The sequence below is a fragment of the Thalia democratica genome, chromosome 8 (genome assembly GCF_965202585.1).
Source record: "Thalia democratica chromosome 8, ktThaDemo2.hap1.1, whole genome shotgun sequence".
Lineage (NCBI taxonomy): Eukaryota > Metazoa > Chordata > Thaliacea > Salpida > Salpidae > Thalia > Thalia democratica.
The window spans coordinates 18812562-18831353 of record NC_139172.1 but is presented as its reverse complement, the minus strand read 5'-3'; the positions used below and the strand labels follow the sequence as shown (position 1 = coordinate 18831353).

General features: G+C 26.7%; 2 protein-coding genes across 2 annotated transcripts; both read left to right on the top strand.

Moving 5' to 3' along the window:
- The first annotated feature begins 236 nt into the window (after nt 1–236).
- Nucleotides 237–3678, top strand: LOC145842961 (pentatricopeptide repeat-containing protein 1, mitochondrial-like). The gene is made up of 2 exons (XM_082950434.1): nt 237–1034; nt 2426–3678. Exons 1-2 carry the CDS (start codon nt 237–239, stop codon nt 3629–3631), a joined length of 2004 nt encoding a protein of 667 aa, XP_082806560.1. The 3' UTR covers nt 3632–3678.
- Nucleotides 3679–4202: 524 nt separating this feature from the next.
- LOC145841965 (puromycin-sensitive aminopeptidase-like) lies at nt 4203–17501 on the top strand. The gene is made up of 22 exons (XM_082949283.1): nt 4203–4371; nt 4719–4881; nt 7373–7442; nt 7601–7757; nt 9002–9098; nt 9204–9283; nt 9495–9643; nt 10094–10208; nt 10918–11039; nt 11508–11655; nt 11766–11876; nt 12244–12358; nt 12634–12763; nt 13149–13293; nt 14753–14860; nt 14923–15037; nt 15313–15404; nt 15565–15663; nt 15934–16041; nt 16255–16410; nt 16986–17033; nt 17230–17501. The coding sequence occupies exons 1-22, from the start codon at nt 4249–4251 to the stop codon at nt 17368–17370; spliced, it is 2592 nt and encodes an 863-aa protein (XP_082805409.1). The 5' UTR covers nt 4203–4248; the 3' UTR covers nt 17371–17501.
- The last annotated feature ends 1291 nt before the right edge of the window (nt 17502–18792 follow it).

The following is an 18792-nucleotide window of genomic DNA, read 5'->3' as shown; positions in this document are numbered from 1 at the left end:
AGGTACAACTAAGTTATATTTGTAAAAGCTGGTATTTTTACTGCTTTTTTTTTTTTAAGTACAACTAAAGATATGTGGAGTTTAGAAGAATATATTTTGTTTAAATAATAGTACTTAAATCATTTTATTTTTAAGTGGTGAAAATAAAGTTGTGTTTTATATGTTATGAACTGAATAAATTAAGTTTATAAAAAATTCTTTAATAAACTAAAATACTTAAGTACTTTTTTCAGAACATGTTTCGTAAATTATCAGTCATTGTTGATAACAACTATCTAAAGTTATTAAAACCAACTAACTCAAGTAGATATTTTTCGTCCAATCATCAGCCAATACCTTTTGCTTCACTCAATATAAAAAAAGAAAATAATGTTTCTAATTCCAAATCTTTTGGAGAACTAGCCAAAAAACATGGACAAGTATTTGTGCCACCTGATGACTGTGAGCTAGAAGATATTTTTGAAAAAACTGATCCTATTTTAGATGCATTAAATGAAGAAGGGACTAATGAAGCTTACAATGATCCTAAATGGTATCATAAACAATGCAAAAAGCTTGAATTAGAAGGGAAAATATATGAGTGTGTTCAAATGCTGACACACAAAATGCTAAAAGTAGATAGAATTGCTCCAAAGCATTATAACTTTACAGTTGTCATTACAGCTCTTGGGAAGGTTGGTCATGCCAAAAAAGCATTTGAAGTTTATGAACAGTCATTAAGCTACAACATCAAAACTGAACTGCCAACTTTTACTTCATTGTTCAATGCAGTAGCTAACTCGCCTAATAAAGAGCATATTTTACTTGCTGAAAAGCTTTATAATAAAATTAGCAAAGACAAGCATTTACTAAACTCAATGGTATACAACAGCATTATAAAAGCTTATGCTGTTCATGGTGAAAGTTATGTTGACTCATTTGCAATATTTCAGGACATGCTGAAAGCAGGAAAAGTTCCAAATGAAATGACTTTTATGGCACTTTTGAATGCTTGTTCAAAAGACCCAAAAAAAGGCTTTTTGAATGCTATTCAGGTGTTTATTTAGTTTAGTTAGATAAAAAATGTATTTAATCTTTTAAAAATAAATGTTTTAACTAGATCAGGGGTCAGCATACCGGGGTCCGCCAAATGCTGCTCTTGAAGGGTAAAAGTGTGGTCTACAAGCACATTTTTATATTAAATTGGATGGGTGGCTTGTGAGAGATAACACCTAAGGTCTGCAAACATGCAAATTAAGGCCCAAGAAATAAGATTAAAACTTTGGTTTTATGGGTGTTGAAGTGAAGAACAAAAAAGGCCTTTATTGCATTTCATAGGAAATTTAAAACTTACACTAGGTTTCAATTAATTTATTTCCCTTAAATTTACTAAAGTTTATAATTATAATAATTATTACTAATTAATTACACTCTCATTACTTGATCATACTAAATATGTTTGTCTGCTATGTGTTTTTTTATTGTTACTTAAAAAGCTCTTAAGATTTTTTAAGGAGGAACAGTGTCAGCTAAAATAACAATCGATGAATAAAATTTTGATACTTAAGCTCATTAAGCACTCTAATTCATACAGTTTTCTAACTTAAGAAACTTACACTAGAGATTTTGGGTCTATTATGAACAGTATAAGTACAACTGCAGCCAGTAAATACTTTTATTCTTTTAATTTGGCCCAAGACCACTAAATGCCTGCTAATCTCTGATCTAGTTCATGGGTTGAAAACTTCTGTATTAGACACATATTTTTTGTACTTTTTTGTTAAACATTTATTAGATGTAGACTTTTTAGCATTACTTTTTTATGTCACATAATGTACTAAAACACTTGTTGTATAAGGGTTGCTGTGAAACTTAAATACGTTAAATGTATCAAAGAAATAAAGGAAAATTTGTATTATAAAAAAAAGAACCATTAAGAAACAAATTTAAAGTAGCTTTTAGTATCTTTTCAATGTTGTTATACTATTAAGACCTTTTTTACCTTAAATTTAATTTTGTACTTAAAGCAGACCAAAAAGTCTTTAGCAACCCTGATTAATTTTTTAACTGATATGTTTGCCTGACTAGTTAAAAGTTACCTACCTCTGATCTTGTATAATTTAATATACATATCTTCCTTTAAATAAGCTTGATGGAATAAACTAAGATTTTATAATGATTAAAAAAACTTTAAATTTGATTTAGTTTCAATTATTTTGTTATGAAGTTTGATTTTTTCATTTTAATATACTATTTTTTGCACACACAAAACATAGTAACTTTGTTTGTTTTACATAGTAAAAATAGTTTAATATTTTAGCATTAAATTTCCTACACATTTTTAAGAATGCACTTTTTTAGTAAGAACTATACTTACAGTAATTTCTAAAAATATTTTTTTCTTTAGTTTGTTTGTCTTTTTCATTACTTTAAATATTTTTTTTAGATTTGGAGACAGATGCTGGTGATGGGAATGAAACCAAGTCCAAAATGTCTCACAGTTTTGCTGAAAATTTGCAGCAAATGTGGTATTGGAAGCTCCAAAGAGGCAACTCAGGCACTGCTTGGCAAAGAATCATTTGAAAAATTACAGTCTGGTAAATCTATTTTGTCCTCTGATTTTACTAGTTTGTACTTACAGAAAGGTCAAAGCTTGTTGCCATTAGACCAAAATAAAATATCAGATGAAAAATTTGATAAGGATAACAATGTTACATACTTAAATAATGATAACGATGATGTTTTACTAAGTAATGAAAAAGCTAACAGCACTACAACAGAAATTCAAAATCAGAAAAATTCAATGACTACAGGAAAGTCATTTTTAACTGAAGCAGCAATTACTAATAGCTTAACAAACCTCGATTCTGATCAAAATAGTCAATTAGTGTCTATAGGAGAGTGTCCAAAAGCTTGGGATAGACTTCAATTGTTAGGTGGTTATAAAGGTATTTTGCAGTATGTCAAAGACGAAAAAATAAAGCCCAATGAAAACTTTTTTATTTGGCTTGCTCAATGCTGCCCTCCAGACTTCAAATCGGAAAGAGAACTGATTGACTTTTATTGCTCTAAACATAACAGAAATCATCCCCCTAGTATTAAAATTTTCAATGTGTTAATGGAAAGAATTATTTTTAGAAAGGAATATAAAAACTTGCAGCAAGTTGTCAGATATTTTACTAAAAGCAATGTTTGTGTCTTTGCAGACAGGCGATCATTGGAGTTGATAGCTAGGAGTTGTCATAATACTCAGCAAATACTTGATTTTATTGAAGACTATTGCAATGTAGAAAAAAACAAGTTAAACATCAAACCATGTGCAACAGTTTACAACAATCTAATTACCAGTGCTTTTAAACATAGCAAAAGAAAGTTGAAAGAATACAATAACATATTTGCTCTTAATTATTTTTTGTTAAGAAAAATAATGGAACAAATGCTTCAAAATAATGTCAAGCCTAATAAAATGACAATAAATATGCTAGAAAAAGCAAGAAGTTACCCAATAGGTTATGAAAAATGGAATAAAGCTGACATGAAGTTAGAAAAAGATATTCATTATTATAAAGTTCATCTAAATAACTGGTTAAAGGAACAAAAAATGGAATTTAAAGAAGACCCAATGATAAAGTATGATAGAGTTACAAGATAACTAATTATACAAACTTGTACTATTAAATACTAAAATATGGATTTTGTATGGACATTTTATTTTAAATACTTGTATTTTTAAAGTTTTTACTAAAATCAGGTAAACTGTGTTTACATCCAAATTGTATTTTTGCTTATTCATGTAATAAGTTTTTTAAGTATAAAATCTTTATATAATATATTACATTATGAAGTATGACTTCAGAAAAAGTTTTAAGAAATATGTTTGTTATAAAACTATTTTATGAACTTGAATTAGATAATGTGGTGTTTTAAATCTTGAATTTACAAAAAAATTGAAAATATTTAATAAAACTTTGTTTGCTTTTTTTAGTTAAAGTATATGTTTTATTATCTGGTTTAAACAATAACAATTATTTGAATGATTAATGCTTTTTTGTTGAACTTTTTCTAAAATCTATTGTTTTAGTGTCAATATTGTTAGGCAATTTTTAATTTTTGCATGCTTTTTTATTTAACTTTGTATATTTTGACTTTTAAAAACTCATATAACAGTATCCAGTATTAGTAACAAATATAAAAGTAAATGTATGAAATTTCAGATAGTTTCAAACAGAATTAGTTATATTAAAACAAAGTTGTTACAAACTTATAAATATGGTGGAATCAGAAGTATTTGAAAGGCTTCCCAAGCACACAACTCCAGTTAATTACAAACTGAAACTTCAACCAAACTTGAAAGATTTCACTTTTTCCGGACAAGTAACTGTCATTCTCAATGTAAGCTATTTTTTAGATCATTAAGTAAATGTTTTACTTTATTTGTAAGAAAGTATGCTGAAAGTAGGAATACTATTAATGTTGATCAAATCAACCTGATTTTTAAAGAATTTAAACTTAACCGTTAGTTAATATTTATTAACAACGAAGCGGGTGTAACAAAAAAAAATATTGGTACATCTATTACTACAAATATATATTTCTCTATTTATTTTATACTTACTCAGTCTTAATTTATTAGATTACGAAGTTTCTTAGAACGTTCTTGTTTTAATATCTTCTGCTTAAATATATAAAATTGTAGTAGTAATCAATCAAGTTGTTTATTTACATTTTGAAAACGACAGGTAAATAAAGAAACTAGTCAAATAAAAATGAACTCGGCGGATCTGGTCATCAATGAAGCAGTTCTGGTGCATTCTTTGCAGGGAGACGTTAGTGTGAAGGAATGCAAGTACAATGTGAAAGAAGAGACTTACATCATCGACTTTCAACAACCTTTGAAACCAGGTTTGAATATTTGTATGAAAAAGTGTGGATAATTTGTTTATTTATTTTAAAACAAACATTAATTATGGTTTGTTTTAGTTGTTGTTGTTCAACGTTTCACCAAGTCTTAATTGGTAAAAATTATTTCAATAAACACTTAACATCTACTTGTATTTTAATTTAGCATTAGGTCTTAATTAAAAAAAAATTTCTACACAAAATTAAACAGTAAAAATATATGTTTAGAGTTACAAAATTTTTCTTTAAATAGTGTAAGTTAATTTAGAATACATATGTTCTGCATCTAGAAAATAACGAATTATTATTTTGAAGCTTAACAAATGTAAAATTAAACAAATTTTAAGTTTACAACCTCAAGAAACTATAAATTATGTTATTTTGATGTCAATACCCAATTTATAATAGTTATGTTTTATGTAACGAAATGAAATGCTAAATTAGGTTAATAAAGATAGTAAACGCACTTTTAAAACTTGTTTCGCAACTTTTAAATATTTTTATTATGTCATGGACTTTAAAAAAATATGTTAGATTTTTAGATTTTGCCTATGTACTAAAATGTTTTTTTTTAATGTAAAAATTTTAAAAACAATTTATTTAGCTCAAGATTTATTACAATAAACTTTATTATATGTTTTGGTATTGAGAAAACAAAAAAAGAGATCTCAACTACTGGAGTTATAAAAGTTACTTAATTTGTAAAATAAATTCTTGAAAGAATAAATACAATAAACTTTATTCAGGGTTGCCACTCGGTCAGGAAATCAGGAAAAGTCAGGAAAATTTTTTTTAAATTACAAAAGTCAGGTAAAAATAGGGGGTTTTGTAAAAAAATTCAGGAGAGTCAGGAAATTTGATAAAATTTAAAAAAAGTCAGATTTTGTCAGTTTAAATTTACAAAATTCCTTGTTTTCCAAAGCGTTCAAATGGTAAAAATTGATTAAAAGTCTTTCAAAGTCAGAAAAAACTCCAAAATTTTCCTAGAAATTTTGTTTTATTTCCAATGCCTTCATCTGGTATAAGTTAGTCAAATATTCTTTACAAAACTGCAAAAATTTTCTATTAACATATTAAACAAGTACCCTACTTGAACAAGCTGATTAAGTAAGCTTTTAAGTATTGATGATCTGTAGCAAGGACACTACCATAGTGAAACTGTGATATATACATAAAAGTTTATCTAGCATAATTTTAGAATCAAAATGTTTTTTGTTTAAGTAAATAATTGAGTTCTTTATAACTAAGCAGTTAGTTTAGTATTTTATGTAACAAGTTAATGTGTATACTTTACCTCTTTATAATTTTTTTTAAAGTTGTTTAAATTTATAACATAAGTTATAAGAGAGGAGTATGCCAAGACTAAGATTACTTATTATTTGTATTTTTTGTAGAGTAACTTAAGTTTTTAAAGTAAATAAGAGTATATTTATTTGTTACAATTTTTTTACGATAAGAGGAAATATTTTATAAATGAAAGTAAAAATAAATGAGTGCCAAAAAAAAAAATAAAGCCCATAAGTTTTGGCTTGATTTAGAGAAAAGATTCTCTTTAACAAGTGTAGAGGCAGCAGATGAGAGCGATTTAAATAAAATGAGGCAAATGATTTTAACTGCCAAGAAAATTAAGCGGTATGCAGTTCAGATGAAGGAAACCATATCTTAATTAGATGAAAAGGTTGAAGTGCTAATTAAAAAGACGGAGAAAATAAATTTTAGTACATACATTTAAAAAAACAGTATTTGATTAAGTTCTTTATTGTTTTAATGTTTTAACTGTAAAAATTCGTCATTGTTTTAAGGTTTTAATTGTAAAAGTTTCTTATATGTCGTTTCGTTTATTTAGATATATTTAAGCTCGGAAATTCTAAAAAAATGTGTTCTTTATTGTTTTAAGGTTTCAACTGTAAAAACTTGTTATTGTTTTAAGATTTTAGTTGTGAAAATTTGTTATTAATTCAAGGTTTTTATTGTAAAAGTTCCTTATATGTCGATTGTTTATCTAGATACATTTATGCTAGGAAATGCTAAAAAATTGTGTCTTTTTTCAGACAAGCTGTGTTTATTAGGTACTAATACAAGTATTTTGCTGATAGAGCTTTTTATTACAAACATCAATCATACACATATGGTTTAAGTGATGTACTGGAAGTTTGATGGTAGAATTTAGCAAAAAACTGTTGTTTTTAACCTGTAATAAAATTAGATTGAAAGCTTTATATAGTTTCAAGTGTTAGATTATGTATTTTGAATAAGTTTAATTTAAGAATTTGATTTAGAAAAGTCAGGAAAATTTTGGTAAAAAGTCAGGAAAAGTCAGGAAATTTTTCTTAGCTTGATCAGTGGCAACCATGTTTATTACTTATTTAAGTTGAAAAATTTAATATATTAAAATAAAAATGGATTACTGAATTTTGTTAAGAGTGATGAAGTTGATGATTAATAGATTTTTTTTTTAATAACAAAGTTTTTTTTTCATTAAAATCATTTTCAGGTTCAGCAAACTTGTCGATGAAATTCACTGGAGAACTAAACGACAAAATGAAAGGATTCTACCGCAGCAAGTTTGAATTTTTATACAAAAACTTTTAATTTTACTTAAAGCTTATCATATACACTTGTTTTCAACGTGAATTAAGTGCGCGGCTTGCTACTTAATCCTGCGGTTTCAAAGTTAGATGAAAATGATATTATGTTAGAACTACTTTAACCATGGAAACAGGTATGTGGTGGATGGTGTTGAAAAGTACAACGCGGTCACTCAGTTCGAATCAACCGATGCAAGGAGGTGCTTTCCCTGCTGGGACGAACCCGCTTTGAAGGCCACTTATGACGTCACCCTCGTCGTTCCGAAGGATCTCGTGGCACTCTCAAACATGGTTTTTTTAATCTATATATCAAGCTTTTTTTTGACATTTTTAATGTAAATTAAATTTATTTCACATTGAAAAAATTGTCTTGTTGTTGTTTTTTTTTAAGCTATTCTCAACTAATAAAATACCATGATTATAAATATATTCTAAATTAATTTAACAAAATCATTAATTATAATTTAGAGATTTTCATCCTGGATTTTTGTTTAGTTGTAGTTTTATACAAAGTAAAAATCATACCTATTAACTGTATATTTATCTAGTTAGTTTCGAATTTAAACAACTTATTCAGGAACAGCTAGTAACTCGTATGCACATAGTTTAAAAATTTTAAATAGTTAGTTTTTGGTTACATTTGAAGAAAAAAGTAGATTTTCAAAAGTACTACTAGTTTACTAAAAACAGCTATTTCTACAATTTCATTTGTAATCTTTTAGAGTATATGGGCTCTTATTTACAAATTTCTTGTGAAATTTCAAATTTATCGGTTGATGGTATAAAATAAGACTGATATCTATTGAAAGTTATCTTATTTTTAAGTTTAAATCCTCAAATAGTTATTGGACACCTAATCTGTGAGTATTTTTGTTTTTCAATTCAAATTATAACAACAACAAAAAAGTAATGTTTTATTTTAGTTTTTTTACTTCTTTTTAATTACTAGTTAGCTCAATATTAAGATTTAACTAGTTCAAGCCCACATTAAATCATTATGTAGTACATATTTTTACCAAATATTTCATTATTTATTAAATATTAAATTAAGCACATTTTCTAACTCAAATATTTTCAGTCAAAAACATTAAGTTTTTGGTAAAAAATTACGTGATTATCACAATATGAAATTACTTGTTATAAGTTTAATTTTTTCTTCCAATGTACACTGTACAGTAAAGAAAATAAAAAATTTCTTGCGAATTTCAACCAATATTTGTCTTCTAATATTTTATTTAAATGTTATTATATAAAAGTTTTATTATCCAACTTTATCTGAAAAAGACGTTCAATTAATGCTTAGATAAATAGGTGTAAAACAAAAGTGAATGAAAAGTTTTTCTTCATGCCTGAATAAACTGTTCCTAAACACACACACTGTTATATAAAATCATTAGATTTTTAAAGTACATATACATAACTAATTGTTTGTAATTTCCTAAGTCAAAACTGAGTTTTACTTTTAATAACCAAGTTCTTATTTTGTCTTAATCTTATACTTCAAAAACTTACTAAATAAATCAATAAATATGAAGAGTTCGATAAGTGAGCAAGCGACGGATGGCGGGTTGAAGACAATCGAGTATGCAACGACACCAATCATGTCCACTTACTTGCTTGCATTCGTCGTTGGTATGTAGCATTTGTTCTGTATTTAGTTGTCTTTTGTTTTACATTGTTTACCTACTATGAATTTTGTTATTCAAAATAAAGTGTGAACTAGTTTTACGATTGAAGGTGAGTTCGATTTCGTGGAAGGAGTTTCAAACCACGGAGTCAACATCAAAGTTTATTCGCCTCCCGGTAAAAGCCAGCGTGTAAGTTTTTAATAAATATTAAGATAATTATGTTGTAATAATAACATAAATCTGATTACTAGACTTATGACCTTTTAATACCTACTGTTATGTTTTTCTTATAGAATAAAAAGATTTGGAACATAAATTAAATAACATGATAATGTAAGATGTAAAACAAAATTACCATCACTTACTCTTGGAAATGTATTTTGTTTATATGTATAAACAGGGAAATCACGCACTAAATGTCGGAATTAAAGCTTTGGATTTCTTCACTGAATATTTCGACATTCCCTATCCGTTAGACAAACTTGATTTGATCGCAATTGCTGATTTCGCCAGCGGAGCCATGGAAAATTGGGGACTGGTAACTTACAGGTAATATTAAATAAGAAGTTTTTTGATCATTTGTCTTTTTGAAAATTTGTTAAGTTGTCAATTATACTTATTTTTTGTCTAAGATTCACAATATGTTAAGTTACCTGATAAAGGCAGACAAGTTAGAGTTATTAGTCCTTGTTCAAGGAGTTAAGGCAATATAATGACATATGTTTAATCTTGTTTAAGTTTCGCGGTTTCGCTGAGTTACAGACCTCCAGAAAAAACAAAGCTTATACAATGTTTATTTTAATTGTGATCTTTAAATTGTCATGTATTTTATTATTAAATATTTATTTATTTAATTTAAAAACCTTTTATTGTTAATCAAGTTAACTGAGAAAGGCTTGATGCTTTATTAAAAATGCCTGAAGCACTTGTACACTAGTGTTTATTTTATGCATTATACACAATTTTATTACTATATATTTTCTTTTCATATTTAAACAGAGAGCCAGCACTGCTAATAGACGAGGAAAGTTCATCGGAGTCGCAGAAGCAGTACGTTGCCATCGTTGTCAGCCACGAACTAGCCCATCAGTGGTTCGGTAATCTCGTCACTATGGTTGGTAGAATATTAACTATTACGATATGTTTATTAGAATTTTAAAATATGTTATAATAGGTTGATTAGAAGTGTCACCTTAAGTCGTTTAGAGCACAAACTCAAGAAGTTCTCTAATTAGCATTATTTAGTTGGCTTTTCGGGTGTTGTTTGTTTAAGATTGTTTTCAGAAAGTTGCAGTTTTAATTTATACTAGACGTTCTTAGAGTAACCCTGATCTCTACGATTATGAAATGTTGTACTTTAGTAACTAATGCTGTAATATTTCGTTTTGAACCCTCGTATCTTTACAATCAATGAATTTTGTTACTATTTTATGTAGTATCTTACCTAGTAAGTAAATTATTCACTGTGAATGAAACATTTATACATGAATATAAGATTTAAAATGAAGTATTTAGTATGTTTTAATTTAAAAAAATTTTCCTACTTTTTAATTTTTAAGTCAAAAAATTAAAAGTTGTGTTTTGCATTTTGATTTCATTATAAAAATACGACACCTGTGAAGCTTATAAGTACGTATTTGTATAACATATTTTATAAGTACAATAGCAACCTTGTTCTTCTTCTATAAACTTCTATAAATATTAGTCAAATAAAAAGAATAACCAAATTTACTTGCTTGCATTCGTCGTTGGTATGTCGCATTTTGTATTTGCTCTTGTTTGACATATTTGAATAATTGATGAAATACTAATTAACTCTGTAGGAATGGTGGACTCACTTGTGGCTGAACGAAGGATTCGCCTCGTTCATGGAGTACATGGCTACAGATTCTGTTCATCCTCACTACAAGGTGTGGCAACAATTTGTTAATGACGACCTCATTGTGTGAGTGTTTTGTATTTTACACTGATTAGCTATGATCAAGATTATATTGAAAACTGTAGTTCATGTTAAACTTTGAGTGTATAAACCTGTACCAGTAGTTCCCGAACTAGGAGGTGACATTGCCCACTTTGGTGTAATTATTTTCTTTGTAAATGAGAACTTAGTTATTCATCAATTATTTTTATTAATATTAATCGATGTCGTCGGAAAGAACTGATCTCTTTAGTATTTCTATTATTGAATAGTTTTGTTTGATGAAATACAGTAATTAAGCAAAGATTTTTTTTTTAAGTATGAGTAGTACCTTTGACAAAACGTATAAATTATTTGACCAACTGCTAGGTTTTTTATCATGAGCTTAAATGTCCTTCGTTATTTATTAGCTCTTAAACTTTATCCTAAAACAAATACTAAACACCAAACCATTTTAATAAGTTAATTACTTTAATTCGCAACAAACTTTCACAGTGCATTGGACCTCGACTCGCTGGACAACAGCCATCCGATCGAGATTCCAGTGGGTCATCCTGAAGAGGTGGATGAAATATTCGATATTATCTCATATCAGAAGGGAAGCTCCATCATCAGGATGCTCTTCCACTGGATAGGACCTAAAGTTAGTTTTTTGAGTGAATAAAAAGCTTATGATCCGGTGATAAAACTGATATCTTTTGGATTATGCATATATCGATACGTTAATTGATGAAGTTAATTTGTATTTTTCAGGCCTTTCAAACAGGGTTGAGGTCTTATTTAAAAGAATTTTCTTACAAAAACACTCAAACTGAAGACTTGTGGAGAGCTTTTGAGGCAAGCAGTGGACAACCCGTAGAAAAGGTTTGATTAATAATTATTTCTAATAGCCAGGTATGATAACTGTATTTAAAAACCATTTGTTTCTTAAAAATTTTAAGTCAAGATGTTATAAATAGTATGTGACTATTTTTAAAATAACCTATTTATTGCAGTTATTTAGTTCATAATATTTCTATACATAAGTTTTACACACACTTTTTAATTTAAAAATAAACCTGATTTTGTTTTAAACTTTTTAATTGCTTATAAATTTGTCATCTGTAGTTATTTTTTATAAATCTTAAATCACAAAGGAACATGTTTTGATTAATAGAGTTAACTTAAATTTAGAGACCAACAAAAATAAATTTTCAAATTGATTTATTTCATTTAAATTTTTCTATAACAGGTGATGTCGACTTGGACTCAACAAATGGGTTTCCCCGTTCTAAATGTTAGTATGACATCACAAACTGAGAACTCCGTAACGCTTCAGATCACACAAGAAAAATACAATCAGTCAGGTTAAATGAAGTTTATAACTCAAAAAATAATAATTTTGGATAACCAAAGCATTGTTCTAAATTTCTTACTTAAGAATCGACATTTCTTTTCTAAAGCAGTAAAAACAAAAATATTTGATACTTTCTTTTGGAGCGTCAAAATATAAATTTTTTTTTAAGTATTTTGTAGTTTTTATAAAAGCTAATAAGCTAATTTTTATATTTTCTTAAAGGACTACTTTATTTATTTTTCCATGAGTTATTATTTGTCAGCTTTAAACAAATTTTAATATCAGAAAGTGACAAGACCAATTATTTGTGGATGGTTCCCATTTCAGTAAGCACTTGCAATGGAAAAACTCATCAAAACTTTTTACTAGACAGCAAAACAAACACCATCACTGTTAACGGTGTGGATAAAAACGGGTTGGTTTACAATATGTTCAATAGATTACCCCGTTCAAAAATAACGTAATGATATTTAATAAAAAGCTTGTGCAATTATTGTTGATAATTAAGAAGGGTTGTTTAGTTTTTGGGTTGAATAGAAGTCATTTATAAATTTTTATGTTTTTAAAAAAACAGATTAGTTAAACATGTATATATTTACATTGTGTTTGGGCAATGTACGACTCGTCAAAGATTTTTTTTTATAAATCAAGTCCACCTACTATAAAATTTACCCATCCCTTTTTCAGAGGTGTTGTTGGTTAAGAGCTCGAAATTAATTTTCATAACGAACAATTGCTACAAAATTTGCTCATAATTAACTTTTGTACCTCCAGATTACTAATGATGAATACTATTTAAGGTGGGTGAAATTGAACCCTGGATTCACTGGTTTCTACCGAGTGAATTACAGCGACGATATGATGCAACTGCTGATGAAAGCCGTGAAAAATAATGAGTTTGATTGTCTCGACAGACTAAACATTGTGAATGATGCCTACGCTATGGTGGGTGCTTGTTTCAAATAAAATATTTTTGCTGAATTGAATTTTGTTTTAAAAAGATAGTGTTTGTTTTATGTTTTTTATTTTTGTAAATTAGTTTGTTGAAAAAATTATGTTATGTAAAGTTTGTTTAACAAATCAAAAATTTTACAGAAATACTTCTGTTAATTATTGAAAAGTATAAAATTGTTATTTTATAGTTTTTTTCAGTTTTATAACTTCTTAGACAAGTTAATAAATAAATTAATTTAAATTAATTAGTTTTTAGTTTTATAAAAAACTTGACTTTAAAATAGAAAATAATTTTCGGTTATAAGTAAGTTTTTTTTTTTTAAGTTACACAGAGTTGCCACAAGCTCTGGCTAGTTTTAAATGTTATAAAACTCGGGATAGTTAAAAAAAAAACAATAATAAAAAGACTCAGACTGACTTGAGCTAAAATTTGATTTTTCATAAACGTCAGAGTTGTTTTATGACTTCAAAGTCTGTTTTTTTAATATCTAAGTAATTTTGCATAATAATAACTCCTTTTTTATTATTAGGATTGTTATAAGTATGTTAGCTTAATAAAAAGTTTTTTTTTCTTTTAAGCTATTACTACTTATTTTCTTGTTATTATTTTCAAAATTGGAGGAAGGTGTTTGGTTACTTAAGCTTTTTTGCATTGAAAATTTATTTTTATAGCTAAATTAAAAAGAAAATCATTTTCTTAAGTTAAGACTTTTTGTAACTTGTTGTTTAAATAAGTCGTTTCAATAATACAAATTGATCAGTTTTTAGCTAATTTATTAAAATTTAAACACTTTATCAAAAGTATACATAAATTATTATGTTCTAGTTGTAAATTAATATATTTTTTACATGATATTTTGTTAAAACTATTTCAAATATTTAACTAATAAAATAGCTATTTATACCACACTACAGCGACAATAATGAAAAACATTTTAGAGTTTTTTTTTAATCTTTAAATCTAATTTTAGACTTGTCATAAATTTTAAAACCGTGTATAATATAGTTATAAAAATAAAGATTTTAAAGTCAAAGCTATTAAAAGTAATAAAAGTTACGTTATGATATAAAACTTTATTACTCACTTCTATTTAACTTGTCATTTAACTTAAAAATCAAACTTTATTTTTTACCTTCTTATTATCTGTTTTTATTTATTTCAGTTTTGTTATAATTTTTAAAACAACATTTGTATAAAAAATTTAACTTTATTGTATTAAAAAGTTTAGTTAAATCTTTTATAAAACTTTTGTTTACCAAGTAGAAGACTCCCAATTACCATTATTTTCAGTTGTGTAAACCTCAATTTTTGCAAGTTTGATTTTAAAACTACAATATAAGGTTACAGACATTGATCAACTTGTAAAAAAATATCAGTTTTATAAACAAGTAAGTAACTTTAAATTAACGTAAATTTAAGTTTTAACCGCTCACATTAACATAACAACAGGCATCCTCCGGAGTAACATCTTTCGTTGACTACTTGAAAGTTGTGTCATCGTACGCAAATGAAAAGGAATACCCCGTTTGGAAGGAAATATCTTCTAAACTCACTCAGGTGAGTGAGTGAGTTTGTATTGAAATTTGGTTGTATTTTTTAACAAGTTTTATTAATTAAAGGTGAAATACTTTTTGTGGAACGATGATGTAGCCTCTGATCTGTTGGTGAAGTTTAAAAACAATTTGTTCAAAAATATCGCTGACAGACTCGGAATTGAATCCTCGCCTAACGAAAGTGAGATTTTTTAAGTAATGGTAATAAATGTTCTATAAACAAATTGCTTTTGCTGTTTTTTACAACACTCGTAAATGTTAAATAATCTTGTTAAATTAGAAAAAACAGTGTTGAACTAACTAATTAAAAGGAATAACTTCTGTCTAAAAATATCATTAAAACAAATTTAAAATTAGTCTTTTTATTATACTAAAAAACAAGATTTTACAGACTTTTTTTTACAAATTTCCCTTAAATTTTAATTCTTAAGTTAACTATTTAATGAAAATTTTAAGGTCACTTTGACAAATTACTGAGATCAGTGGCGCTTGCTAACTGCAACACAGAAAGTGTGGAGAAAAAATGTGTAGACAAATTCAACGCCTTTGTAAGTTTCATGTTGTTACCTAGTATTTAACAATTAACAGTTACCGCTTACAAAATCTTAATCTACGCTCGTAATTTTTATTAATATACAGTTTTATATTTTCCTCTAAGTTTTGCTTCAAATAAATATTAACTTATATGTAAAATAGATTAATTTTCAGTATAATGATGGAAAGCCGCTATCACCAGATATAAGATCTGTGGTGTATTCAAAATATGTCGGTCAGGGTGGCCAACTTGCATTTGAAACCATGAAAAAGGTTTAACAATGTTTCTAATAACTTATATACAGAGTATTAATTATTTTATTAAGTATAACTTTTAGAGATATAATAACTTTTTTTTGAGTTTTTTATAAAATAAGACCTGTAGTTATTTCAAAAAACAGCTGTTTAAATTATTACTGTATTGCAAACGTTTTATTTATTAAAACAATTTCTTAAATCGAGACAACAAACTTTGCCTCAGCAAAAAAAGTATTTGAAACAGCATAACAGTTTATTATCCTAGTTTAAAAAATATATGAACAGATGAACAAATCAGCGGACACCCAGGAAGAAGAGAACAGAATCCACGGATCGATGGGAGCGATCAAGGAGATGAAAGTTTTCCTGCAGGCATTAGACTACATGATGGGCGTGAGAAATTTTGTTTTATAAGAATATGCTTACTATAATATATATATATATATATGCTTAATATTTACCGCACTTTTTTGTACAGGTGCAGTAAATCCTGAGTAAAAATTGTTTAAGTCCTAAATAACCATTTGTTTTTTTTTACTTAAAGTTCAAGCTCGAATAATTTCGTGGCGATTTTCTTATAGAAATATGGCAATTACCAACTAACAGGACGAGGTTCGTGATTGCGACCGGATATTCATGTTGCGACCGATGGCGTGTGTCAACAGGCAAGGCAGGGACGAATGCTGGAAGTTTGTGCAGAGTCAATGGGATGTTTTGTACAACAAGTACAAGAACAACTACATGCTCGGCAGACTAATAAAAGTTGGTTTTTTTGTATGCCTTTCTATATGGTTTTAAGAAGCTAAATAAATTTAAATTTGTTTATGAAGAATTTCAGTTGATATTTAGAGCTTTTGTTAAAGAGTTTCAAAAGAATTTGTATAAACTAAGGTCAACATTGTTTGACTTTGAAAATTAAATTATATGTACACAATTTCTCCATAAACTAAGCTCTATTTTTGATTGGTAAAGTTATCTGGTAACTTATAAAAGTATTTAACTTTACAGCAAATTTTTAAGACTTACAAAAACTTTTGTTATATAAAGAAATTATTTCTAAAGAGTAGTTTCTAAAAATAAAATCATATAAGAATTTTATATAATAGAAGCAAAGTTTCTTAATTAAAATATTAATCATTATTTTTTATTACATTTTAAAGTTTTTTTTATATTAACACTCTCTCAGTTACAACTCTGGTACTTTGGAAAAGATCAAAATAGTATTTTGTTTTTCAATTACTTTCTTTAGCAAAATGCTGTTTATGTTTTTCTTAAACTACACATGTATAAACAAAATTTTATTTTTCTGTTTTTAAAAATTTAAACTATTTTTTCAGTACGCTACAGAAAATTTTGCAACTGAAGAAATGCTTAAAAATGTTCAGGTAAGATTATTTTTGTGTACTATTGTTTAAGTATTATAAATTTTATTTACCATTAAATACCTTTATATGTTGTTAGCAAATTTATATAAATTAACTTTTGTAGTTTCCAAATTTATAGCAAATTTAGTTTAAAATTAATCATGATTTTTCATTAGATGTACAATATTTTTATCTAACTAATGGTAAATTTTTTTAGGAATTCTTGAAAGATCGCATCACAAAGAATTCGGATAGAGCTTACAAGCAGTCAATAGAAAAAATCCAGCAGAAAATTAAATATTGGGACGTCCATGGTGAAAATGTTAAAAGCTATTTGGTCGAAAACTTTTCAGGATAAGTAATTCTTTAAGTTATCAAGTGCACTTAATTGCTTTCATTATTTATTTAGATTTTTAGCTGCTTTTAAAACTTATTTATGTTCTAGTCTTCAATTGGTTTTAGTTATTTTTTACGGGTTTAATTATTTATTTTTTTAAAGACATTTCAATAATATGTGTAATAAAGTTACAATGAATCACTTTTTTGTAATGCTTTTTTAATAAAAAGTTTTGTAATAGTAACTCAAGCTTTTAAAAGTTTCAGCTCATAAGTTGTAAAAATATTATTAATATTATTTACATGCAATACCATAACACACCTTTTTTCATAAAATTCTACATAAATCTACTCCAGAGTCCTTTTATATACACAAAGTCCAGTGTTCGGTGCTAGTATAATTTTCGATATATATATAATGTTACAACTAATTACTATAAACTAAATTTAAAGTATGCAAATTGCTAAAACATCACTAAGTAAAAATAAAATTTTAATTTTGCGCAATTGACACTGTTATAAAAGTTAATTCTAAAAATTCCTCGTGCAAAATCGTCACTTGTAAAACTGTGATGTATTTTCATTTAAGTGATGAAAAATTAAAAATAAAAAGTTGTAATTCCAAAGCATTTATATTTAGTTCTTCTGTTACTCAATGTTATAAATAAAATTAGCATTATATTTAAACTATTGTTTGAGTTTTAAATTTTGATTATTAAACAAGCATTACATATGTCCTCAATACTTTTTTAAATCTTAGTCATGTATAAAGTATTAGTATTTAAAACTTCTAGTGTAGTTCTGAAGTTTTTTTAGATAAAATCTGAACTAATTAAAATAACAGTTTGGCTAGTAAAAGTTTTATTTTTTTTTTTTTGTAATTTTTTTTTAAATTATTGTCATTAGAAAATTAACAATTTACCTTCGCACAAAAATCGGTTTTCAAACAAAACTTTAATCAAGTTTTGATCACTAAATTTAAATCAACAACAATAAAAGTTAATTGGTAAATTTTGTGCTAAAAAAATCTAAATAAATATTTCACATGGTATACATATAGTTAGTACAGCCTGCCGTGTATCTTCGCGCTTTAAAAAAAAATACTTGATCCAAGGTTTAGTTTAAAGACTTGTTTCATAATATATTGCGTCATGTTATCTAAAAAAAGTATCAACAAAAGTCATCATACCCTGGACTTTTAAGTGCCGTGAGATAAGTTTAATATTTGTTAGTAACAATTTCTGTCTATACTACTTTAATCGGTTATGACTGACGATTATTAATTATAACGAAACCTATGTGTCAGTCTACCGAGAGCTTTGATTATCGAAGTTTCACATAAATGTTTTTCCTTTGTTCAACGTGCAAAGTTATTCGCTAGTGTACAAAAAAAAAACAAATAATTATTCTTTTAGATGTTATTTCAAGGTATCACATACTTTAT